The sequence below is a fragment of the Ambystoma mexicanum genome, chromosome 8, assembly GCF_040938575.1.
Source record: "Ambystoma mexicanum isolate Mex_15411 chromosome 8, UKY_AmexF1_1, whole genome shotgun sequence".
Taxonomy (NCBI): Eukaryota; Metazoa; Chordata; class Amphibia; order Caudata; family Ambystomatidae; genus Ambystoma; species Ambystoma mexicanum.
The window spans coordinates 1,255,183,504-1,255,209,658 of record NC_090929.1 but is presented as its reverse complement, the minus strand read 5'-3'; the positions used below and the strand labels follow the sequence as shown (position 1 = coordinate 1,255,209,658).

The window sequence follows — 26,155 nt, the reverse complement described above, 5'->3', positions numbered from 1 at the left end:
GGGAAGACGAGGCCGTCCTTTGTTCAAATTAGAGCCCCTAGGAATTGTTTGACTTGGCTGGGGTCTAAGCTGGACTTCTTCTCGTTGATGGAGAAGCCCAGTTGGAACAAAAGGTCTACAGTCTTTTGGGTGTTTGAGAAGCATGTCTTGTAAGAATCCCCTGTTATGAGCCAGTCGTCAAGGTAAGGGTATACTGGGATGGATAACCTGCGCAGGTGGGCCGCTGCCACTCACTGATGACCATCACCAGATGCTATGCCGAACTGGTAGTGTTTGCCCTCTATCATGAACCTGAGGTATTTTCTGTGCACTGGCAACATTAAAATACGAAAGTATGCATCTTTCATGTCCAGTGTTGTCATGTAATCTCCCTGTGATAGCAGTGAGATCATACGAAACTTTTGGGGTTTGACAAACGTTCGCTGGGTGCAGATCTAATACAGGGCGCATGGTTAGATCCTTTTTGGGTACAAGGAAGTACACTGAATAAATACCTTTCGTTACCCGAGATAGAGGCACGACCTCTATAGCTCCTTTTTCCAGTAGCTGGTCCGCTTCTTGGAGAAGGATGGCGAGGTGTTCTGGTGTCATGCGTCGTCCCCTCGGGTGTCTGTATGTTGGGGAACTGTTGAACTCTATACAGTAGCCGCGGGCTGCGGTGGATAGTACCCAGCGGTCTGATGTTATTCCCTCCGATGCTGGAAGAAAGGATGTTAACCGGCCCCCGACCGGCGATGCATGGGAGGGGACCCGAAACTTCGCGTCACTTGGTGTTGTTGGTGGCTTGGGAGCCTCTAGGGGTGGAACCCCGGCCTCTCCTCTTGCCACGGCGTTGACCTCTCTGATTGTACTGGCCACTATTACTTTGGTAGTTGTTGGCAGAACATTTAAGTTGTTGATTCTGTTGCTGGCGTTGGCCACGAAAAGAACGCTTGTTGCCAAATCCCCGCCTGTTAGGGCGCTTTGAGATTTGGTCCAAGGTCTTTATGGTATCAAATTCTTTTTTCGCATTTTCCAGTGCGTCGTCCACTGCCTTTCCAAAGAGGTTAGACTCTTCAATAGGCTTGTTAATGAGCGTCCCTTGCGTTTCCGCCTTAAACCCGGAATTGCGAAACCAGACGTGGCGCTTCAGCAGAATTCCCTGTACCAAAGAGCGGCCAGCTGTTTCCGCTGCATCGAGGGTATTCTTAACAATGCATTGGTTGACCAGAGACCCTTCATTAACTGTAGCCAGCAATCTAGTTTTTAGGGGTTCAGGGACTTCCTCGATGTCCTGCTTAAGCTTTCCCCATTGCGCATCAGCGTAGCTTGCCAGCAATGTGTTATTATTGGCAATTCTAGTTGAGAACGCTGCCAAGGTGGTAATTCTTTTGGCTAGGGCATAAAGCTTTTTCCCCTCTTTATCCGGGGGTGCCTCGCTGGTAGACGGTGGAACCCCAGCCCTTTTCCTAGTGTTAGTCACCACTAAGGAGTCCGGGATTGAGTGACCCTTAATATATAGTGGGTCTGATTGAGAGGGTGAGAACAATTTTTCGATTCTTGGATTAACCCCTCTTACTAGTGCAGGGGTGGCCAGTGAAGGGTTAATTCGTCTCTTTACAGAGGCGAGTATTGGAATTGTTTGGCTGGTGGGGGGTGTTTCTTTGATAATCCTTTCCACGAAGTCAGTGTCTGGGGTGACCTCCCCAGTTTCGACCTCAAAATGTGCTGCTGCCTTCCTCAGCAGCGCGTTAAAGGTGGGCTGATCGTCAACAGGCGAAGGGTTCCTAACTGGTGTGGTCTGAGGAGACCTGATGTCTATAATGTCTGGCTCTGTAGACCCTGATGGTGACTGCCAGGGATTTGGGTCACCCTCACCTGGGTCTTCTTCGTACCCTTCCTCACTTATGTTAGTGTCCTCATGGAAGCCTTCTCCCTCTCGTTGGTTTCCATCGTTAATGAACTCCTCTCCTTCCTGGAAGTGAGTGTCCTCTTCGGTGAGGTCGTAAGAGTTCATATCCTCCTGAAAGGGGTTATGGAACAACTTCGGGTATTTAGCCCTTGGACTTTCTAGGAGTACCTCCCTAGGTCTTTTAGGTGTCCTATTTACTGGAATGGCCATGAATCTGTCTAACTTGTCCATACAGGACTGGAACTTCTCTAATGTCCACTGAGGTAGGCCAGAGTGGTCTGGGAGTGAAAAAGGAGTTTCTTCTCCTTGTATTAGCCTAGATCTGTCCCATAGCGTCGAAGATAAGGTGCCTTCGCCTTCTGAGAAGTGTTCTGGCAGGCTAGGGCTTTCCGTCGACGGTGGGATCTGTCCCAGCCTACTTTCCGGCGCCTTCTGCGTTTCTTTGGCCTTGTGTGCAGTTTTCGGCGTGTCACTTGTCGTCTGTCTCTGGCCGTCCTTAGAAGATATACACGTGAGGCTTTCGGCGATCATTCTGTCTGCCGAGGGATTGCTCGTCGTCGCGCTAGATACCGTCGAGTCTTTACTGGCAACGTGCGCACTCTTACGAGGCGCGTCGCTGCCTGAGGGTTTGGGGTTAGCACCCTTATTTCCAGAGTGCCCGGTCGCCTGTCGCTGGAACGGTGGCGGGGAGGGCTGGCGACCCTTACGGTTAGCGGAAGACGCCGGTGGGCCCGGCGCCTCCGTTGGCGCTATGGCTGCCTTCGTCTTTGACGAATGCGTGCCGTGAGGTATGTGTTTATGAGATTTCTTGTGTGCGTCCTTGTCGCCGGGGTGTTCATCCCCATAAGTTGGCCGTGAGCCGGGCTTGTCGGGGCCGGGGACGGACGAAGAGGAGCGAGAACGCTCCCTCGAGAGGTCTACAACCTCCGTCACGGAGGCCGTGTAATCACTGTCATCGTCACATTCGGCGCCCGCGGCAGCGGGCGAGGAATCTGACCTAGACATGGCGTAGGCCGCCCACCTTTTGACCCTGCGGTCCTTTATCGTTTTGGGCTTAAGCAACTTACAGGCCGCACAGCCGTCCTCCTTGTGATCGAGGGGCAAGCAACGGTTGCACCGTTTGTGCTCGTCCTTCCAGGTATATTTGCCTTTGCAAAGTGGGCAAAACCTAAAGGGCGTCCTCTCCATAGCTGAGGGCAAGAAGTGTGATTACGACCTCGAAAGAGAGGGGGGGGAAGAGAAAGGCATTCTCTGAGTGAAAAGAAAAGATCACACAACCCCACTCTCCCTACGGTGTAAGGCCGGCGAGGCCAGGCCACGTGTTCGGCGACGCCGAAGGATCTCCTCCGCTCGTCCTTCCGTCGAAGATCTTGCTCGGCAGAGAAACAGCTTGCAGCTTCGTCGAGGGAGGGATCTATGTGTTAGATATTAATAATAATAAACGACCAAGGGTCGAAGAAATGATTTCGCAATGTCTCTCGAGGAGCTCCGCATAGAGGCGACCAATAACTGGGTGGAAAAAAACAATCTGAGGGACCTCGACGCGTGAGGGATTGTGGGTACAACGCACGTCACTATAGGGATAGTGTTACAGACACGCCTTGTCGACGTCCCCTTTTCGACTACGAAAAACAAAATGCAATACTCCGCAGTGACCAGTGGATGTCGGACTATGCACAGCATGTGATTCTAAGCAGATTAACAAACATCAGAAATAGTGATTCATAGAAGGGGAGGAATTCGGAATTAACATCTTGGGGTGAAGTAGCCAGGGTTCCGTCAGGTCTTTCTATCCCGGGGATGGGAGGGGCACCAAATTCTTGGCAAAGGAGTCTAGTCAGGAGGCGGCTCGGGCGTTCACCCTCGCCATATTTCCGCGCAAGGCTCGGACTGTCCAGGAACCTCAGTTCGCGGTCCGCAAGGGAACGGAAAGTATCCAGTTCTACCCCGATTGACGCAAGGATTTCCGGAGTTTGGTGTAGCACGCATTGGGCTTCCAGTGTGGACAAAGCGGCCTTACATTTGGCAATTTCCCTTTGGATAGTTTTAAGGATACCGGAGAGGGCAATACCTCTGATATAGACCTTAAAGGACTCCTAAAGGGTGGCCTGCGAGGACACAGAGTTGGTGTTGATCTCGAAGAACTCCTCGATCGCCGACTCCAACTCGGAGCTGAAAACAGAGTCGAGAAGGGAGTGTGGTTTCATTCTCCAGTGTCTGGACCGACCACGGTCTGGACCCCAGCACTTGGTGATGGTCATCAGTGAGTGGTCAGAAAGGGTTCTGGGTAGGATCGCAAGGGAAGATACACTCCTTATGAGTATATCAGACAGCAACCACTTGTCAATTCGGGAATAGGAGTCATGCACCGAGGAGTAGAAGGAGTAAGAGCGAGAGTCGGAATAAAGGAGCCTCCACGCATCTACAAGGGCCAGGCGGGGGAGAGACGAAAGTGTAGAGTAGGCAGCTTTAGAAAACCGACGGGGTCTAGAGCCCGATCTGTCAAGGTCTACGTCGAATATTGTGTTGAAATCACCTCCGCAAAGGATTGGTAACAACGGGAAACTATCAAGGAGAGACCTGAGGTGTAGATAAAAGTCTGGATTATCAATGTTGGGGCCGTAAATATTTAGCAGGACCACCTCTTTGCTTTGCAAGACACCATGGAGAAGTACTTATCTGCCTTGGGGGTTGATCATGACTATGGGGCTAAACTTAAGGGTCCTGTGAATTAGGGTCATAACCCCACGGCTTTGGGTGGAGTAGTTGGTATAATACCTTTGAGGTCCCCATATTTTAGCAAACTTTTCACAGAACTCAGTACGGGCATGTATCTCTTGTAGGAACAGAACTTTAACCCTGTGGCGCTCGGCCTGGAGCTGTAGTAGTCTCATTTTCTTGTGGTTCCCCAGCCCCCGCACATTCCAGCTCATAAATGTCAAGGTGTCCTCACTCAATGGGTCCAGGGCAGCCATTGGGAGTTGCAAGTAAATGGAGGGGTGCCTCGCCATGGACCGTGCACAGCCTGGTTAGGTCTGCAATACCATTGGTTCCATGACGCCCCGTACTCTACCCTAACTGCGTGTGCCAAGTCTTTAACATATAACGCAGAACCCCCCACCAAACAGAGGAATGACAACCCCATAACCAAACAACCAAATCCAAACCAATGGCATCAACGCCTGGGGGGGCTGGGGGGCCTGTGAGCTGGCCTGGCGGCGATGCTCCGAACCGGGAGGCAATATGAGGATATTGTGGTGCCTAGTGATGGTATTGAGTATCAACCGGGCAGGGATCTCTCCGGATTAGCAAGGCACGGTAGCACCATAGGGAGACAGCATGCACAAATCCGGGATGAGTGGTTTCTCTATTGGATCATGGCGATGTGTGGGTACAACAATACGTAATAAGAGCATGTCATGGTGCTAGGTGAATTCTGGAACGGTTCCCAACATCATCTGATCAACAGTTAGTCTATGCTGTAGTAAATCAATGTCGCAGTACGTGAGCACAAGCGAAAGGGAACAAAACATTAACAATATATGTTGCAACTGGGGTCAGCCAGGGAAGTGTTCATCAATGAATCTGGAGGTCTCCCCCGGAATCGTGAAGAAGTACACCCCGTTTGCATGTTCAATTCTCAATTTGGCGGGATATAGCATGGCATATTTGACCTGCAAGTCTCGCAGCCTCCTCTTCACCGCCAGGAAGGTTTTGCGCACACGCTGCACCGCCACCGAGAAGTCAGGGTATAGGTGGATCCTGGCCGCACCCAAAAGAAGTTCTCCCTTGGCCCTCGCCGCCCTGAGGAGGGGGTCGCGATAGCGGAAATTTAGGACTCTGGCTATGATAGGCCATGGTGGTGCGCCGGTCCCGGTTTTGCCATGAGTGCGCGGTGGGCTCTCTCGACTCTCTCGAATGCGAACTGTGGGGAGAGTTTTGGGGAGTCCAGCAGTTGTAATAGATGCCCTCTACGTAGTCCTCCATGGGTTCCTGTATACCATCCTCCGGTACACCGATAATGCAGAGGTTTTTGTGTATCGTGCGAGACTCGAGATCCTCGTTTTTCTTTTCCACCTCAGTGACAGGCTGAGAGCGTGGAGACCTCCGCCCGGAGGGAACTCAAGCTGTCCTCGGTGGGGCTCACTCGAGTCTCGATTTCAGCCACCCGACCGTCGGTCCTCTCCATATGTGCCTTGATGGAGGATATCGTGCTGTTCATGTCATCCAGTTTGCTATGGAGTGTAGTGAACCCTTCCCGGATGAACTCCATAATTTTGTGGGAATCGTTGGTGAAATGGATGGTTCCTGACCCGACGTCTCTGCCACCGGTCCCACAGGGGTCTTTGTAAACATGTTAATAGAGGATTGTTTCTTTCCAGCTCCCTTTGTCATGATGCCGGTAAAGGGTGGGCCTAGGCCCAGAAGGTGGCCGGGGCTCTGGGGCCAGCCGAGGGAGCGGACAAGGCACCGGAAAGGGGACAATTGGGCTGTCCTGGGTGTCGTGGACGCTCAGAGTGCCTCAATGTCAAGGTAGAATGTAGTGTTGCAGATTGAAAAAAAGGGGGGACTGATCTTCGATGACTGACAGATCAAGTGCCGAGGAGGCCTCCCCGGCCAGTAGGTGCACGTGGGACCAAGTAGTCAGTGGATGAGCCCACCGGTGCAGACGGCCCCAAAAGTCCCTTGAGAGGGCCGGGGCCCGAGGATCAGTATTCCGCAGCCGAGATGAAAGGGGCTGAGGCCTTGGGTGCTGGTGTGGTAGAGCGGATTGCCGGCACAGTCCCTGTGTCAAACATTGGGGCGGCCCACCACCCAGTTCAGTAGGCACCGAGGGCAGCAGGGGCACCAGGAGTCCTGACTTGGTAGTGTAGGCGGTGTGTGAGGCCACAAATTGCAGTGTATTCAGGTGGGCCGACCCTGGGCAGGCGAGCCCAGTCTCCGCGTCCATCCAGTGCCCCAAGCAGTGTCCGTCGTTTGCCTTGGGGGCAGGGGTCCAGTGCAATAAGCAGGAGGAGGCAGGCAATGAAATCTGAAGGCCACCGCAGCTCACGCCCAAGCAACGGGGGTCCAGATGCCACTCGAGTCCACCAGGAGCGAGGAGATGGAAGCCCAGGTCAATTAGCACTGCAAGGCGGGTGGGAGTGTGGCTGGGGCCCAGAGCGACTCACCGTGGCGGCTCGAGGCGGGGACGTCTGGAGGGCTGGCCCGCAAAGAGATCCCCGGGGGGTTGTAGAAGGCAGCACGCCGCCCAGGGAGGGGCGGCGGAGCGGTCCGCTCTGGATCTCAATGACGGCCGCCAGGTCAGAGAGGGGAGGCCGGGGCACAGCGCGAGTCGCTGTGATCCCGCGACAGGTGGGGGGAGGGTGGTACAGCGCAGCACAGCACCCCTCCCCCACAGCAGGTCTCAAAGCCGCGGGTCACAGGCGCAATCTCCTGGAGCCAAGAGCGGGGCCGGAGGAGCACGAGCTCCCGGCCCGCTTCCAGAAGGCTGTAGCTCCGCAGCGGGGGCGAGTTAAAGGGCGGCGTTTAGGCAGCACACGCCCGACACCTCCAGCAGCCCGAGTGGGTGGTCGAATATTGGTGTTATGCAGGCAGCGAGGCAGGATTGTGAGAGGAAGGTGCCTCACGGAGCAGAGCGAAGCATCAGGCGGCCATCTTCTTCGAGCGCAACAGCGCCCCCCATTCTCCCCCCCCCCTTGTGAGGGCTTATTGACATCTATCCTTCTGCCAAAAACATACCGATTTTAAACGAATGAACACAGACCATATCTCTGGAATCCCCTGATATAGAGGTTGATGAGCCACAAGTCTCTACCAAAAACCACATCAATGATGTGGAACCACCGGCTAGTATAGTCGAACGCACTGACGCTGGTCTTTTCTTTGCATCTGTTGCTGGACTTACCCAGGAAATTAAAGATATGTTTCAAGATTTGAAGGACAAAGAGCAAATCCGCTCTGGGTTAGGTGAGAGGAGGTCCATGGGTGACAATGAGTTCCAGGAACATTTAGACTGAAAAAGGCCTATAGACCAGGCAGTAGGAGGTCTATTAAATAGCCCTACAGCATTAACCGATATCATCAGGATAAAATTGATGAACACAAGGATGCGTCTCTTTACAGTGCATCCTCATTCTTGTCACGTCGCCAGAAAAGATTACAGAACAGAGCAGCAAAACGGAGAGAAAAATAGGAAAAAGTCCTTGGGAACACAGACCAAGAAGACAAACAATATGCCCCCATCTGTAATTAAATCCCATAATCCCAACAACAAGCAAATCACTGCTATAAGCTGTGAGGATGAAATAATTGACTTGACACAACTGAGCGAGGAAAGTCGATTTCACCTTCAGCTAAATGATAAAATGAAGCATCAAAAGGGTACGGAACAAGCAATGCTGGGAGTAGCTAAAAAAAGAAAAAGGTGGTGAATTAATAAAAACAGACACAAGGAAATGTTTGTGATCATACCGTCCCAGCAATTGAAATAAAAGGAGCTCCTGCTTTGAGACAAATGTCAAAGTCTGCAGCGTCCCACCCTATATTATCCAACTTTTTTCCAATAGAAGGTAGAAAGCAAAGTTATCTTAAAACCATTTAATCACGGCACCTGTCCATCCACATCCATTCAGGATGGTATTTTTACCACCTACTGTGAATTGGTGTTGAAATCACTGTCTTATGCTGAGGAATGTCAAGCAGGGAAATTTAACAACACTGTCATGAAGCCGGCAGGATTGAACAATGCGCTAATGTTGCCGGATGGTAACATGAGGGTAGAATTGGTAAAAGGACTATCCTCTACCTCCCCCCTTGGAGAGACCAGAAACCTAGCCAATAAACCTTTTGTAGACTTGGATGTCCATATTCCTTTACTGAAAACATTGAGACAAGCTCTTTATGAAGGTTTGATAACCTCACAGACCCTAAACATACGTATTCAGGCACCATTACAGCGAGATATATCGCCTAACACCACTGCTAACACCAGTGCTCCTGTGGTGCAGGTTGATGGTAGTGAACATGGGAACAAGATTGAGGTGAGTAGTCCTGCAGAGATCCAATCTGGGGGCAAGGGCCTTTTATGCAACACTCCCCTACTCAGGGACGAACTTAAGGAGGTTATACCTCCCAATGCAAATGTTCTTAACCCTGTAAACATTATAGGCTGGGTAGGAAAAGTGAGCATTCTAGGAAATCTATGCATGAATCGCCCTGTAATCCTAGACGCAATCACACAAATTCCTGCGATAAGAAACTTGCTATCGAGGGATTTCAAAAGTATCTGTCTACCTCGTACCAATAATCATAGAACGATCAGTTATTTATCATCCTCAATTATTTACAAACTCATATGGTTTCAACGAGCAGAAATAAATGATTTGGGTTTTGAGTTCCACTCTTTTAGGAGTGAAGCTGATGCACAGGAATTTCTGAGCTTTCAAGATCCGAGTAAGGGTAGTGAAAAAAGCCAAACCAATACAGGTCCTGGTGGAAAAGCCAAAGAAAAAATGAACATTACACAATTTGTGACAATGGGTGGTAACATTAAGGACTGGTTGTGGGTCGAACCCTTGATGAAGTCTATATTCACCTCAAAACCTAAAACTAAGCCTGCATAGCCTAATTACTACCACAAATGTACTCTTTGTTCTTGGAATTTGTGCGGCTTTCACAATCTTGTAGGTTGGTCTGGCTCTCTTCCGTCCTGTGGACGTCCTAATGTGATATTCTTGCAGGAAACAATTACATTTCTTTGCTCTACCTGGATTTAAAATGTATTGCTCTAACGCTGTAAAAGCAACGATGGCTCGCCCTTCTGGCAGGCTAGCAATAGGTGTGTGCAACTCTATATATGTTGTGTATTTGTGATTTGATTTTTTTCTCTGACCATATGATAGCGATTGAGATGAAGTTCAAGGGTAAATCCCACTGGTCAATCATATTAATAACCTTGTACTGGAACCCCATTAAGGTATCTCAAGAGACCTTGTTTGATGATCTTGATTCGATTTTGGAAGGTGTCTGTTCTGAAGACTACACAAGTGACAATCATCGGAGGCGACTAACTCGAAATGTCTGACAAATAAAAATATATCAATCGTGGAATATTGCAAGTCTGAGAGAATATTGGCTAGAACTAGAAGAAATAACAGGATTTTCTACTTCTCAGACTGGGACATAGCGTTGTACCCTCGGCTATTGATGGCCCAAAGTATTCATGGAAAAGGGGAAATGCTAGCTCCATGATTGATTTTTTCTGTGTCTCGCGCTCTTCAAGACATTTGGTGGACCCTGTAGTTGTACTGGACAGAGTTCCCAAGTCGAGTTTTTTCAGGGGCCGGCCGATTCAGAGGCTGCTCGACCGGTCGCTTCAATACAAATAGAAGGCCACAGGGACCACAAGCTCAATATTGGGAGTCGCACAAACAAGATGCATTTTTCCCGAACCAAGGAAGGAGCTTCAGGGGACGGAGAGGCAGAGGCTACTTCAGGCATCAGAATGGCAGCGCAGGTGAGAGAGCGCAATGCGTCATATCCGCCAGTGAGGGGCAGGACCTTGCTATGCATAGACAATTGGCGCGAGCTTTCATCAGACGCATGGGTGCTTCAGACAGTGCATGGCTGCCAGATAGATTTCCATGGAGCGCCCTCGCAGCTAGCCTTACCCACGAGCATGCGCTGTTCAGAGGAGGAGAAGAGCCTATTAGATAGAGAAATTCAAGCATTAGCAGACAAGCGCGCGATAGAGAGAGCGCATCCTCATTCATTAGGCTTCTTGAGCAACATGTTTCTGGTGCACAGGAAAGGAAAGGTGCGACCAGTGATAAACCTACAAGAGTTAAACAGCTGGGTAATCTACAGACACTTCAAGATGGAAGGAATCCATCTACTAGCAGATCTACTCAGGAAAGGGGCCTGGCTAGCCAGACTGGATTTAAAGGACGCTTATATGACAATACCCATTGCCCAGCAATATCGCCATTTCCTACAATTCATCTGGAAAGGCCAGAGATGGAAATTCAAGACCCTACCTTTCGGTCTTGCATCAGCCCCATGGATATTTACCAAGTTGATGAGACCGATAGCGGCTGCTTTGCGAGATGAGGGTTGCAGAATGATAATATATCTGGACGATATTCTGTTGATGGCAGAGGACAGAGAAAGACTGCATCAACAGGTGCAGCGAGCAGTGTCCCTGATCAAAAGTCTAGGATTTCTACTAAACGCAGAAAAGTCAGCCCTTATTCCATCCAGAAGAATAGAGTTCTTAGGTTTCATAATCGACACAGAGAAAGCTATGCTAGAACTTCCCAGTTGCAAAATCAGAGCAATAAAGAGGGATCTGAAAGCAGCCCTGAAGAAGCCGGTTATTTTGCTTCGGAATCTAGCCAGGATAGTTGGCCTTCTAGCGGCATCAATTCAAGCGATATTCCCAGGACCCCTTCATTATCGAGCTCTTCAGAGGCCCAAGATAAAATATCTACAAGAGGGATGGAGATATAATCACCAAGTTCCTCTGGACCAGGAGAGCAGATCGGAAATTGAATGGTGGCTCAGCAATATGGAGGCCTGGAATGGCCGCGCCATATTCGGAGACTCACCAGAGATAGTCAGAGTCAGACGCTAGCAGATCAGGCTGGGGAGCGAGATGCGGGCTCATAGAGACAGGGGGGAAAATGGTCTCAGGAGGAGCTAGAGCTGCACATAAACTGTCTAGAGCTCTTAGCAGGATCCATCGCAGTTCAGGCCTTCACCAAGGAACGAGCGAGATGTTGCATTCTTTTGAGAATGGACAACATTTCGGCAGTGAAGTACATCAACTAATTGGGAGGCACCCGATCAAAAATGTTAGCGGAGCTAGCCAAAGATTTCTGGCACGATTGTTTGTCAAGGGAGATAGCAGTAAGGGCAGAATATCTTCCGGGAGTGACCAATTCAGTTGCGGATTGGAACTCCAGGTATCTGACAGACTCAAGCGATTGGATGCTACACACATTCGTATTCGAGAAGTTACAACAGAAGTGGGGTCCGTTCGACACAGATCTTTTCGCTTCAAGATTAAACACCCAACTGACAAAGTACTTCAGTTGGAGACTAGACCCAGCAGGCACAGACGCATTCCTCCACAGTTGGAGAGACCACATTCACTACGCTTTTCCCCCCTTTGCGATGCTGGCGAGAGTTCTAGCAAAAGTACGCAGAGAGAAAGCAGAACTAGTCCTAGTGAAACCAGAGTGGAGATCGCAAGCCTGGTTTCCAGTGCTGATGGAACTATCTATGGATTTTCCTCAGAGGATTGCGAGCAGACCAGACTTGCTTGTGTATCCCAAAGGCAACCCTCACCCGTTGATTCAGAATGAGACTGACTCTGATAGCTTGCAGAATTTCAGGCGCAGATGGTGTTTGGCGGGCCTTTCAGAAGAAGCTACAGAGCTTATTAAAGTATCATGGGCTCCATCTACAGTCAGGAGCTATAATTCCGCTTGGCAAGCGTGGGAGTTGTGGTGCAGAGAGGGAGTGTTTCTTCCGTTTCAGCCCCTATAGAATATGTATTACATTTTTTAGCATTCCTGACCACAAACGGCAAGGCGTTTAGAACAGTGGGAGTATATAGGTCTGCTATTTCAGCCGGACACGAGCTGGTGGAAGGAGTTCCGGTTGGAGAGCACCCAGCAGTTTCCCGGCTGCTGAAAGGGATCAAGGTCACAAAACCCCCTCTGCCAAGATATTCAGTGCTATGGGACGTAAACAAGATATTACGACTCCTTGATCAATGGCCTAGGAACGAGTTATTATCAAACAGACAACTTTCAGGCAAACTGGCGACCTTACTCTGAGTCTCATGTCGAAGAGTATCAGATGTGAAAGCGCTAGAGATCGACAGGAAGATTTTCTATCCAGAAGGCGTAGCTTTCAACATTGCGCAGCGTACTAAAACAAATTCCAAAGTGATTTCTTACCCCTACTTCCAGGATAACGATAACTTATGTGTAGCGAAATGTATTAAATGTTACGAAGCAGCGACAGCAGCTGTCAGACCTCATAGTGTAACTCAATTGCTGATTGCACGCAGGAGACCCTTTAAGGCAGTTTCTTCAGCTACCATAGCGAGTTGGGTGAAAGAGATCATGGAGCTAGCAGGCATAGATATTTCTGTCTTCGGAGCGCATTCAACCAGAAGATCAATGGCTTCCGGAGCTTTTGCAACAGGTTTCCGCTGCAGGAGATCCTGAAGGCTGCAGAATGGTCCAGCGACTCAGTTTTCAGAACCTTCTATTTTGAGCCGGTATCGAACATGGCAAGAACAATTGTACAAAGCTTTGAACAAGCATAATGCTCGCCTCCGGTCTTGTCATAGAATGAAGATTGCCAAAGCGCATAGCGCAGGAAGTCTTGATTCTATTAAAGACACGGAGGTGAGCATTATCCCACCCAAAGAGGAATTTCGCTGTAAAATAAAGAATGGCGAAAACAGAAAATGTTACGGATTTCGTGCATGTATGTATATGTATATTGTACTTTATTATTGTACAGTTTGGCGAATTCCCACCCTAATGATCTTGTTCTCTTTGATTAAGGGGAAGAGCAGAAGAACTCCAGGGATTGAGTGAAAGTCAGTCAAAGTCATCAGCGAAGTTTCAAACAGTTCGACAGTGACTCTAAGGCAAAGATATTAACAGTTTCACAGAAAAAGAAGAGGAAGGGACCCAGAGCTGGGACTGTATTATACCTGCAGGGACTCTCCTATTGGAGGATGAGAGTGAGGCTAGGACTGCTAAACACCTAGAGCCTCTTGGGAGTTGTAGGAAAGTTACAGAGCGAGTGTTTAGTACTACTCGAGTTAAATTTTCATATTTTTATCAAAAAGTTATGAAAAAAAGGTTGATATTATACGTTTTTAAATGCTGTGATTGGCGGTATTAAAAGAAGTTAAAGCATAATGCTCGCCTCCGTGTCTTTAATAGAATCAAGACTTCCTGCGCTATGCGCTTTGGCAATCTTCATTATGCAAAAAACCTTGAGCCTCCCAAAACCTCAATATATTTGGACTTTCAGGTAATGATAATGGGCCACGGTCCTAGATCTTTTATTCATTATGTTAATTAAATTAATTTATTAACCGATCTTTGTGTCTCGCAACACGACCTATGTATTCGTCCGGCAGAGAGGAATCGCCATAGCATTTCGGTGCTGGACTGCCCTTGTGGGTGGGACAAAGACTGATATGCAAATGGATATTTCCCATCTGTGAAGGTACAGTGAGCAAAAAGCAATGGCTGCAAACTCTCAATGTGGTTAATAACCACTGAACAGGTTATCATGCCTTGTTCTTTCGAGAGAGGGGCGTCTGCTACCTTTTTTGTATTCGTCCGGCATATGTTAATAAAAAATTATATGAGAAGGATTGGATTCTGACGATAGAAGACTTGAATAAGTACAATACCTACAAGGAATATGCTAAATGTTGTAGGAAGAGGGTCCTGTATTGTTCATAGATCATTTCTTTTCCTTGTCCTGTTTCTTGTGCACTATATATATTCTTTAAATTAAACCAGATCCACACTCGAGAGAGGGTTTCTAATTGGCCGGTCGGAAAGGGACAGGTCCCCATTATGAAATGCAGATTTCCATCCTGTGAGGAGCCAAGGGAGTCATTGAAACACCCATTACTTGAATGCCCGCATTTTAAATTGCAAAGAACCAATTTGCTAATTAGATTTTTTTATCCTGAATTTGTGGATGCATCCGATTTGCTATGGGCCAGAATGATGGGCGAGCATAAACTACTTATTTTTGCGTTGGTTCGACTGCTTAGAATTATAGAACCTGAACTAACTCAATCATTGCTATAATAGGAGATATAGTGCCTTTTGAAGGACTGTATATGTGGAAAGTACTGGGCCAGATTGATATTAGCTCTATGAAACATAGCAAAGGTTTTATTTGCAAAATTTGCACAAGATCTATTCTATGATGATTTGCACATTGCATATTTTGCACAAAGGATGTTCCGGGTGAACTAATAACCAACCCTGATCAATGTTACGGACGGTTGGTCACTATCGATGCAAAGGTCCTGTTGCAACTCTTTGTATATAGTTCTCACTGGTCTACTGATAGAACTGTAACACAATATTGTAATGATTTACCTGCAAGGGTTGAAAATGAATGAACCATCCAGTTAGTCAGTATTGATGCAATGGGCCTGTTGCAGTATTGTGTATGTGGCAACTATTGGTCTTACTTGACATAACTGCAATGAAATATTGCATTGTAATGACTTACTTGAAAGATAGGCACAAGAATTATCTTATAATATTTTGCACATTGTGTATTTTGCACATAAGATGTTATTGGTGAAAGAAGAACCAAATCATGATAATGTAACTGACCGTTGACCAATAGTAAAGCAATGGGCCACTGGCAATACCATGTATGAGGTAATAAATAGTACTGATTGAAGCAAAAGCAATGGAATATCATAATGAAGACTTGATAAAGAACCATCTTGCTAGCCTTTAGCGATAAAGGGCCAGTGGCAGTACTGTGTAGGTGGCATTTATTGGTCCCGATTGATAGAACTGCAATGAAATACTGTATTGTAACGATTTAACCTGTAAGATTTGCACAAGAATTCTCATAATATTTTGCACATTGCGTATTTTGCACAAAAGATGGTATTAGTGTAACAATCACCAAGTTGCGATAATGTAACTGATTCTTGGCAACTTGCTCCGCCTTTTGAATGGGTTTGTTATATTTTATATTTGATCTATATAAAACTTCTTTTAGAGAGTTTTTAAAGTGGTAGGATAAATTGATGTTTTAACTATTTCTTTACATATATATTATGTGTAAAATTGTTAGAGCTTGAAACATGTAGTACATTTGCATTTTTGTACTTACAGTTGTTAACCGAGTTTACAATAGTGCACTGAAGAAGTTTTATTAGTTTGGATTACAATGTGGCATTATGCTTACAATATGATATTTTTAATGTGTTAGCTGTCTCAAATTGAGGTACTAGGAATTCATTTGTATGATAAGTTTTATGCTGCTTTTTTTGTAATGTTAACTTAAGATGATTTCACTATGTATATATTGTATTGTAAAATGTTTTGTAAAGGTTTTTTTAAAACCATAAAAAAATAAAACAAAAATGCAACCTACATTGTATGCAAAGGCATCATGCAAGAAAAAATATTTCTCTGCACAGTTGGTAACTTGTCATCAACTGGATGTGCACAGTTGGTAACCTGTCCTCAACTGGAAGATAGGTTACCAATGTGACGATTCACGGGATCCCGTCACTTTTCCCGAGAGGGGAGCCATTCCCCGTGAGGCTGGGCAGGTGAGTCTGCTATGCAACGATCCCCCTAGTAGTAGCAGTAAGCGGGACCTCAAAGGGGGAGACTCGACCCTTTGGGATAAGGTCTCCCGTTCCACGAAGGAACTTCCTAATCCTCTTTTCCTTTGAGACCCTCAATGTCCCAAGAAAACCAACCTGAAAACCCTGTTTGTTATTGCAATATCTCCTCTTTTACTCAACCAAGACTTTCCACCAAAGAGGACGAGTAAATGGAACATACAGAAATATAACCGGTTGGAACCCAAAAGTACTGAGAAGTGTGAAGGAGTTATGAAAACCACTCCTTCATTAAAGGAAGACAGTACTGGGAAGAGTTGGCCCCAAGGAGGCATGAAGAACACTTCTCCCCCGCTCAGAGGACCAAGCTACATAGAATAGAAACTGAGAAAGGACTAGTTGATAGAGAGGGAAGCCAGTGTCAAGCCAGCACAGCCCTGGAAACTCAAACTTGGGGAAGAAAAGTCCACAGGAAATAAACTGATCGAGAAGCAATTATGGGAGCCGGCAAAGCGCAGACTCACTTGAAGCTTGGGATAATTCGGACAGTGGTGTGACCTCTGGGAGGTGGATCATGCGGTCCGTCACCAGCGCCGGAACCGGCAAACCAATGGCTCTGTGGAGTCGCATAACGAGATGAGAAGCTGGGAAGAGAAACGCTAAGAGCGCCTACAGGAAAGAAGTCAGCCCGCAACTCCAGGAAGAAACTGTGACACGCACCCAATGAGCAAGAGCTTACTGGAGCAGCTGAGACCCAGGAGGGGTCTGGGGAACTGTGAAAGCCTTGGGAAAAACCATGAGTGCTACAGTAGTAATCTCCCTTGTCACAGTAACTGTGAAAACCATAAGAAAAGTTGGGAACTACAGCAGTGGTCTCCCTCCTCAAAGTGAGCTGTGAAACACTCAGAAAAGCCAGTACTACGGGAGTAACCACCCATGTCATGATAGTGGGAAGAACAGTTTATTGAACCAGAACCAGGAAACTAGAAGCGAGAATATATGAACAGTTAATGAAAGAACCATACTGGACATTAAGAGCCAATAGTCATTGGAAACTTGAGAAAGACCAAAGAAGCCCTCAAAACTATTTCAAGAGAATATAAAATGATCAGTCACTAAAGTTGAGTCAGCCAGGACAGGAGAAGGGAGTCATCCTCCTGAACCCCTGTTTTTATTCTGAATCCTTTTGGATTAGTGGTAGGGTAAGGAGGAGGTTTGTTTTAGGGCAGCAGACAGAGTTTTTGCTTTAGACAAACCACCCGGAGGACGAGCACCTTATTTTTGTTCTGTTAGCTAGGGCAAACACTTTCAGTATAAGCAAAGGTAGGTATTTTTCTTATTATTTGAATAAAAGCTTTGTGTAAAAATACCAACCCTGTATTTTATTCTTGTGTTGCATACAGAACAGAATGCACATTGAATAGGCCCTGCTCCCTATTTTTAACATAAGGTGTGCTGTAAAATCCTCAATTTTAGCCCATGACTTCAAACATTTTAACATCGAGGGGAGAGACTCCCACACAAACACTCCTTGTTTAGAGTTTGGGTTTGCTGGCTATGCCCAGTCAGTCACAATCATTACTAAGAAATATTTATTCCCTGATAAAAAAAAAAAATTCAAAAAAGAGAAATCACCAGCCAGCAAAGCTTTGCTGCTGTGTTGGTTCACGGAGGTCGAGGGAATTTGGTTTTCGCATGTGGGTATGTTTATTAGATCATTTGTGTCAAGAGCACATGAGGAATCTGAATGCAAAACAGACAATTGTATGCCCGTAGTGCGAGGGCGTTTTGTTAGAGATGTTCTGATGGTTTTAGTGCATGTTGGAAGGGGAAACTCAATAGCCATTTTTGAGTGGCTTAGTCAATGTGTGTAGTATAAGGTGGAAAGAATCCTTTGAAAGCATTAGTTAGGGACATGCGGTCGATACCAGGGTGGGCACGCAAAAGGCAATGTACAGTGAAATATTTAAAGTAAGGAAGATCTTGCTCATAAGCAGAAGGCCCCTTCATGGCTGGCTACAGAGTTGAATCCCAGTGAGCTGGTCTGCTGAAAGCAATGATCACAAAAAGGCATACAGGAGTTGTCAACCAACTCATCTGCAAATCCTACAGCATCAAGCACAACTCTGGTTAATGTAAAAACAGTCAGGTAACATCTATATATCCATCTAGCTCTTTGAAACGTTTCTGAGCAAGTCACTAAAGAAAGAATATCATATTGAAATCTCTCTGTGATGTTTAAAGCTTTTGAAATGACTCTGCAGGCATTTTGAAATATAATTCATGCTGAAAGTAAAAACCAGGACCCACACAAATGCGGACGGCAACTACTGCATGAGCTTGTAAATCTTGTTTGCATAACATATATGACTCATAAAACCAAACAATCATTTAAAGACAAAAATGAAAGTAGGTTATACTTAATGCATGTCACAAAAATGTGCTGTTTAGTATAGGATTTTTTTAAAATCAATTTAGGGACCAACCTGCTTTGTAATATTTCCATGGAGAAGCGCTTCAATGTGTAACCGTGACAAGAGTTGAGGTATAAAGGCCTTGAGGCGGGGGAGTGTCACATCTAAAAATAATATTAGAAGTTAATCACAAGAATAATCAATGACAAAATTATGCAAGATAACTGACAGCTTCATAGATAAAGGAATTACCATTTGTCAGTTAAGGAAGCAATTGTTTGTAAACATTGCACATCAAATCATAAAACTAAAATTATTGTAGTAGGATTACACTAGTTCATTCAAATATTCAATCTTAAATCAAATCCCTCCCTATTTAAATACTGTAGGGTAGACAAACAAACACAATAACAACAATACTCTGAGGAAAAAAGCTTGGTGCACCTCTTGCAAGGATAACCAGCTTTATTTTGCATACAAAAAGGAAAAAGGTGCCAGCGGGTGCCGCAGAACCCAACTTCCACAGAGATCTCTGGATTAGTTGAAAGACATTTAAAATCACAAAGTCGTCCCTCGTGACACAAACAGTATACAGTCTTCATTCCCCACCTTCATTGGCTATCTCCTATGTGCATACTAACAGTCCCCTATAATAAATCGGCTAATTGGACGCATCTAATTTGTTCCAGCACGCAGTCTTCTGCCTCGCCACCTTGGGTTCTGTTGGCCTGGTTGGCGGGCATCTGAGAATGCCCCCATGGGCTGAATCACATGGTGTGCACCTGGTTGTTGACATGAGCTCAGTGGATACTTTCAAGATCAAATTGGCCCTCTGGAATAAAGTGCTTCTCGCGATCCCAGTCCCGTAGGCGCCCCCGCCATGCCTCCCTGACGCGGAATTGGATTTGTTGGCATCACACCTTGAACCCCGTAGTACAAATCACAGGACATAGTGCTCTGGGCTCCTCCCTTTGGCCGCAACAGGACAACTATTCTGTCAAATTGTGAAGGAGTTAGGTGTTCGGTTGTGGGCATCTGGCAGTTCAAATTGGACAACCATTATTCTGGGTGGGTGGCACTAATGCCCTAAATCTGGTTTGGGTTGTTAGTCAGCTCAGGACCACAGCCCCAGCTCTCATGGGATTTCCCTTCGGGTGGATGCAGTCCTACCCATGCTCAGCCATTCACATTCCTTTCTGGTCTTGCAGGCCTGCAACACGATACAGTATGTTTTAGCTATCAGGCCTGAAGGCCGCCTTGCTCAGTTCTCTTGATGGGGATGGGGATGGGAAATTGATTCGGGACTCATTACCACAGTGCGCAGCCGCTTCCACTATGGCAGGCTAGGCCTCAATCTAAAATGGCGGTGCTTCAGTTTTTCCCAAAGCGGGGAATAGGGCTGGCTGTTATGTTGTTCTTCATTACCTCCTCGTAACTCTACTCTACTCACACACACACCCTATACTTGGGCCTACTGAAGATTCTACAACTCACTGCACCAATACCCCACCCGTTACCACCACTTAGCATGTTTCAACCTCCTGCAGTTGTATGTGTCTACTTCTGCATGCGCTTCATACATTTTCCATATCCTAAATCGCTTGGGGGGGTGGGGGGTGGGAGATGGACATGCATCCCAACAATATATTTATTTTCTTCTAAAAAACAGAAAAGTTGGCATGCCTTGAAACCCTACCAGCAAAGAGACGAAAAATAAAAACCAAGTGACGGAAACAAAAAAATAAGTCGTATCAATTGCCTTATTCTACATTAAAATAGTGTGCTTCTAAAGACTATTTAAGAACACTTTTTAATGGTTCAATGTAACAATTTGATAATGATTTGTCGCATTAAGTGCTCTTTGTGTATTCTTGGCAATGATTAAGATTTTTTTTTTTGGTTCATTTTCATATTTGTTAATTGTTGTCATTCTATGTGAGAAAATGTGTGTGTTTTGGAGTTAAGTGTGGAGGACAAGGTGAGAAAACCTGAAAGAACAGAAACATAATTGTGGGCTTAGTATTCAGCAATGGCCAGCATCAGGTAACATTTATGTTGGAAAAACTATAAATTATCTTTTGCGATTCTCTTGCAGCATTCTCATCCCAACTTTCATAGAGACAATGCAACAGGAATTAAAGGCAGAATTCAAATGATTATTTACATACTAGCACAGCATAACCTTGTCACGCTAGACCTGTAAAATAGATAGTGGGGAATTGTGGTTTACAACAGGCTACTAACGTTCAGCAATATTATGACCGTTACTGTATTCCAATCACAGATTGCTCACTTTTGAAAAATCCTTCAAGTGCAGACTGGTTTAGAAATCCTCACAGCTGTTCAGCATCAGGCAGCTCCACACTGACTGTTGCAGCATCAGTGGTGCCCCAGTGTAGGAATTGGTGCTTTGTGTGTGTGTGTGTATATATATATATATATATATATATATATATATATATATATATATATATATATATATATATATATATATATATATATATAGGATACATTACTCACCGTAATCGTATTTCTGATGCTTGTATCTGCTTAGATTCACATGCTGTGCATAGGCCGACATCTAGTGGAAGCTGCGGAGTATTACAGTTTGTTTTTCGAAGTCGAAAAATGGGCGTCGACACAGGGCGTGCCAGTAATACTATCCCTAGTGTGACGTCCCCTGTACCCATGATCCCTCACGCGTCTAGGATCCCCAGATTGTGTTTTTCCTGACATGAGGTAGCATGAGGAGTAGCGTGAGTACAGATAGTCCAAGCAGATAGACAGAAAAGTAAGAGACTACAAGCAACCATGCGCCTTCTCTCGGAGGGGAGGAAGGGTGGGTCGCATGTGAATCTAAGCAGATACAAGCATCAGAAATACGATTACGGTGAGTAATGTATCCCTTCTGAGGCTTGTGGAATCTGCTTAGATCACATGCTGTGCATAGATTAGCGAGCAGTACCAGAAGAAGGAGGTGGGATGTGAGAAGGGTCATGAGCAAACAGGTGTCTTAGAACCGCTTGTCCCACTTGTGTATCTGCCTTGGAATGAGTGTCAATGCAGTAATGCTGAGTAAAAGTGTGAATAGAGCTCCAAGTAGCTGCTTTGCAAATGGTGTCAAGGGGAACATTTGCAATGAAAGCCAGAGTGGCCCCAATGCCTCTGGTAGAGTGGGCCCTTGGCGTAAAAGGCAGAGTTTTTTCAGAAAGAGAGTAACACAGTTGTATACAGTTGATAATCCACTTTGAGATAGCGCCCTTAGAGACGCGATCCCCCTCTCTGCCTGTAGCTACGGAGACAAACAGTTGATCTGTTTTCCTTAGCGGTCTGGTTTTATTTACATAGTATAAGACCGCCCTACGCACATCTAGGGTGTGTAGTTTCACCTCAGCTGAGCTCTGTGGGTTTTGGAAGAAAGCCGGAAGCTCGATGGACTGCTTTACATGGAACTTGGATATGAATTTTGGTGAGAATCTAGGGTGTGTGCGTAAAACCAGTTTGTCCTTGTGGATAGTAAAGAAAGGATCTTGCACTGACAGAGCCTGAATTTCACTGACCCTTCTTATGGAGGTAATGGCTACTAAGAAGGCCGTCTTATAAGTCAGGTGTTTGAGACTACTTTTATGCATGGGTTCGAAGGGGGGGCCCCATGAGCTTAGATAGCACCACATTGAGATCCCATCCTGGCGGTGGGTTCGAGATAGGAGGGTGAAGTCTCTTTACTCCTTCCATGAAGGCTTTAACCACTGGTACTTTCCACCACGAAACCTTGTTATGGGATGTGGTGTAGGCTGAGAGGGCTGCCAGGTGTACTTTCAGAGAGTTAAAAACCAACCCTGCATCCAGCAGGTGGAGCATGTATGTTACAACGTTGGAAGGAGTGCAATCAACCGGGTTGATTTGTTTACTCTGGCACCAGATAACGAATCTTTTCCACTTGTCAAAGTAACAGTGCCTTGTATTTGGTTTCCTAGACTCTTTTAGAATGTCCATACACCTCTGTGGTAATTTGAGATGTCCAAACTCTATGACTTCAGGAGCCATGCTGCTAGGTTCATAGAGTTGGGTTCCTGATGCACTGTTTGACCTTGTTGCTGGGACAGAAGATTGTACCAGGCTGGGAGTCTGATGGGCTCGCATACCGCCATCCTGCGTAGGTGTGGAAACCATGGTTGTCTCGCCCACATGGGAGCAACTAGGATGAGCGTCATCGATTCCTTGTTCATCTTGTACACCACCTTCCTGATGAGGGGAGTTGGTGGGAAAGCGTACGCAAACATCCCTGACCAGTTTATCCACAGGGCATTCCCCTGGGAGTCCGGTTGTGGGAACCTGGATGCAAATCCTGGGCATTGTTTGTTTTCGCTTGTGGCGAATAGGTCTATAGTGGGGAAACCCCACTGAGAGAAGAGATCTTCTACTACGTCTTTGTGAAGGACCCACTCGTGTTCTTCTGGGAGGGAGTCTCTGCTTAGAGCATCCGCTAGGGAATTGAGCTCCCCTGGAACATGTTGCGATGACAGGAAGATGTTCCGTCTGAGTGCCCATATCCATATTTTCTGGGCAAGCTTGGACAGATTTGGCGAACGAGTCCCTCCTTGCTTGTTCAGATAGAACATGGCTGTCGTGCTGTCCGTCCTGATCTGCACCGACAAGTTTAGTAGATGGGGCTCGAACGCCTGCAGCGCTCGGAATACTGCCAGAAGCTCTAGCAGATTGATGTGGTTCTTGGCTACTGAGTGAGACCAGAGACCCTGAGCTGTGTGGTGGAGATGGTGAGCTCCCCACCCCGTCAGGCATGCATCTGTAGTCACCACTGCCTGTACTTCGGGATCGTAAAAGGGTTTCCCCTTTGCGAGATTCTCTCTTGTCCACCAGTGTAGGTTCTGTACGAGTGTTGGCGAAACGACCACTAGATCGTCCCACTGACCACTTGCCTGAGACCACTGTTTCGCCAACCATTCTTGCATGGGACGCATGCGCAGACGCGCGTGGGGGACCAGGTAAATGCATGACGCCATCATGCCGAGTAACCGCATAGCTTTGCGTACTGTTATCTGTTGACCTGACTGATAATGCGGAATTTGCAGAAGTATGTTCCGAATTCTTTCTTCCGAAGGGAAGGTCAATCCTTTCTGAGTATCTAGGATAGCTCCTAGAAACTGTTTTGAGGTGCTTGGCACCAGACTTGACTTTTTCTCGTTGATGGAGAAGCCTAATTCGTGGAGGAGGTCGATGGTCCTCTGAATGTTTGACCTGCAGATTCCTGGGGTTTCCCCCGTTATGAGCCAGTCGTCCAGATAAGGGTACACTGGGATTGCCTCCCTGCGTAGGTGTGCAGCTGCCACCGCCAGTACCTTGGTGAATACCCTTGGTGCAGAAGCTATCCCGAAGGGCAGTACCTTGAATTGGTAGTGGCGACTGTCCACCTTGAAGCGCAAGTATTTTCTGTGCGCCGGGAGCATGGAAATATGAAAATAGGCATCTTTCATATCCAAGGTTGCCATGTAATCCCCCTTTTTTAGGAGTGGGATTACCTCTTGTAGTGTGGTCATACGGAATTTTTGGGGCTTGACATACTTGTTGGCAGGCCGTAAGTCTAAAACTGGGCGCATTGTTAAAACTTTCTTTGGCACAAGGAAGTAAGTTGAATAGATACCCTTGTTTACCTGGTGTCCCGGGACGAGTTCTATCGCGTCCTTTTCTAGCAGAATGGCGATCTCCTCGAGGAGGATCTTCTGATGTTGTAAAGAGTGGACTTTTTGTCTTGGAGGATGGTTTAGGGGACGTTGCAGTAGTTCTATGCAGTACCCATTGGATACTGTTGACAGCACCCATCTGTCGGATGTTATCCCTTCCCATGCCTGGGTGAAACTTGATATTCGTCCCCCTACTGGGGTTGCATGGGAAGGGACCCTGAACTGAGCGTCACTGCTTTGGTGGAGGCGTGCCTCCTCCTTTACTGGGGCTGCCTCTGCCTCTACCCCGTCCTCTTTTACTACCCCTACCATACGCCTGGGTAGACTGTTGTGAGCTGGTGTTCCACTGTGTACCCTGGGTGTGGGAGTAGCTATTTCCTCTATTGGAATTTTGGCCGCGGGGGCGACGAAAATTGCCATTCCCTCTTTGGTTAGGTGGTTTGGTAGTTAACTGGCCAAGGGATTTGAGGGTGTCGAATTCTTCCTTAGCGTTTTTTAGAGCGTCCTCGACTGCCTTCCCAAACAGGAGATCACTTTCCACTGGTTTGTCTAAGAGCGCAGCTTGTGTTTCTGCTTTGAATCCCGACTGCCTCAACCAAGCATGCCTTTTGATGACAGTCCCCTCTGCTATAAGTCTACCCGCATTGTCAGCGGCGTCCAGAGTTGCTTTTACAGTGCAGCCTGACACGTTCCTTCCTTCCGCACAAATGCGAGCTAGCTGGCTTTTAAGGGGTTCGGGAGCAGAGTCTATTAGTGCTGCCACTTCTTCCCACTGGTGACAGTTGTAGCTAGCCAACAGTGTGGTGGAATTCGCGATTCTGGCTTGGTAGGCTGCCGTGGAAGCTACTTTCCTGCCAAAACCATAAAGTTTTTTACTTTCTTTGTCGGGGGGAGCCTCAGAGGAAGATAATGGTGTACCAGCTCTTTTGCGGGTGTTGGTTACTACTAGAGAGTCTGGCTTAAGTTGACCTCTAATATATAGGGGGTCCGACTGGGCTGCTTTAAACAGCTTCTCCACTCTCGGATTTACAGGTCTTGTCAGGTTTGGGTTGACAAGGGATGGTGCTATTCTGCGTTGAACAGATTTTAGGATGGGAATGGTCTGGGCTACTGGCTTCCTTTCCCCTATTAGTTCTTCCGCAAAGTCCCTTTCTTCCTGGACACCTTGTGTGTCTATGTGGAAGTGGTTAGCTGCCCGAAAGAGCAGTTCATTCAGGAGGGGCTGATTATCTATTGGGGAGTCAGACACTGGGGCTTCCCTTTCGACTGGTGGGTCCATTCTGAAAATATCTGGGCTATTTTCTGGCTCATCCTCGTCTTCGTCTTCGCCGTAATAATCTGATCCTGCAGGATCTTCTGGCGTGTCAATTTCCTGACCTTCTATAAGGGAAGAGTTTCCTTGGTCTGTAGGGAAGAGGTAAGAATAGGGTTGGACCTCGATGGGGTCTAAAGGCCTAAATGGTGTCTCGACCCGGGGTCTTTTATTTGAGGGGATAGGGTCCCTAGACCCTGAGGGAGAATCTTCCTGAGGGTTTAAAGCTAGGAGTTGTTCAGGGTGTCTTTCGAAAAAATTCGCCAAGGAAGACATCCTTGACATTACTCTGTCAATGTCCTCGCATGACCAGAGTTTTGAGCTTGGGGTGACCTTGCTGGGACTTTCTATGGATTGGCCCTGAGAAGACTTGGTCAGTTCTTTTGTAGTGGAGGACTGCAAGGGTTGTTTCCTTTGCTGTTTACCCCCTTCCCCGTGGGTGGAAGTGTGTTTCCCCTTTCC

At 46.8% G+C, this 26,155-nt stretch overlaps 1 protein-coding gene across 3 annotated transcripts in view; it reads right to left on the bottom strand.

Annotated features, from left to right (window-relative positions):
• The window catches only part of IDE (insulin degrading enzyme), a 2,084,778-nt gene that overhangs the window by 659,116 nt on the left and 1,399,507 nt on the right, over nucleotides 1-26,155 (bottom strand). For all 3 annotated transcript variants that reach the window (XM_069611370.1, XM_069611369.1, XM_069611371.1), the window contains one exon: nucleotides 18,752-18,843. In XM_069611370.1, the coding sequence (XP_069467471.1) occupies nucleotides 18,752-18,843 (92 nt within the window). The remainder of the gene's footprint in view (nucleotides 1-18,751; nucleotides 18,844-26,155) is intronic.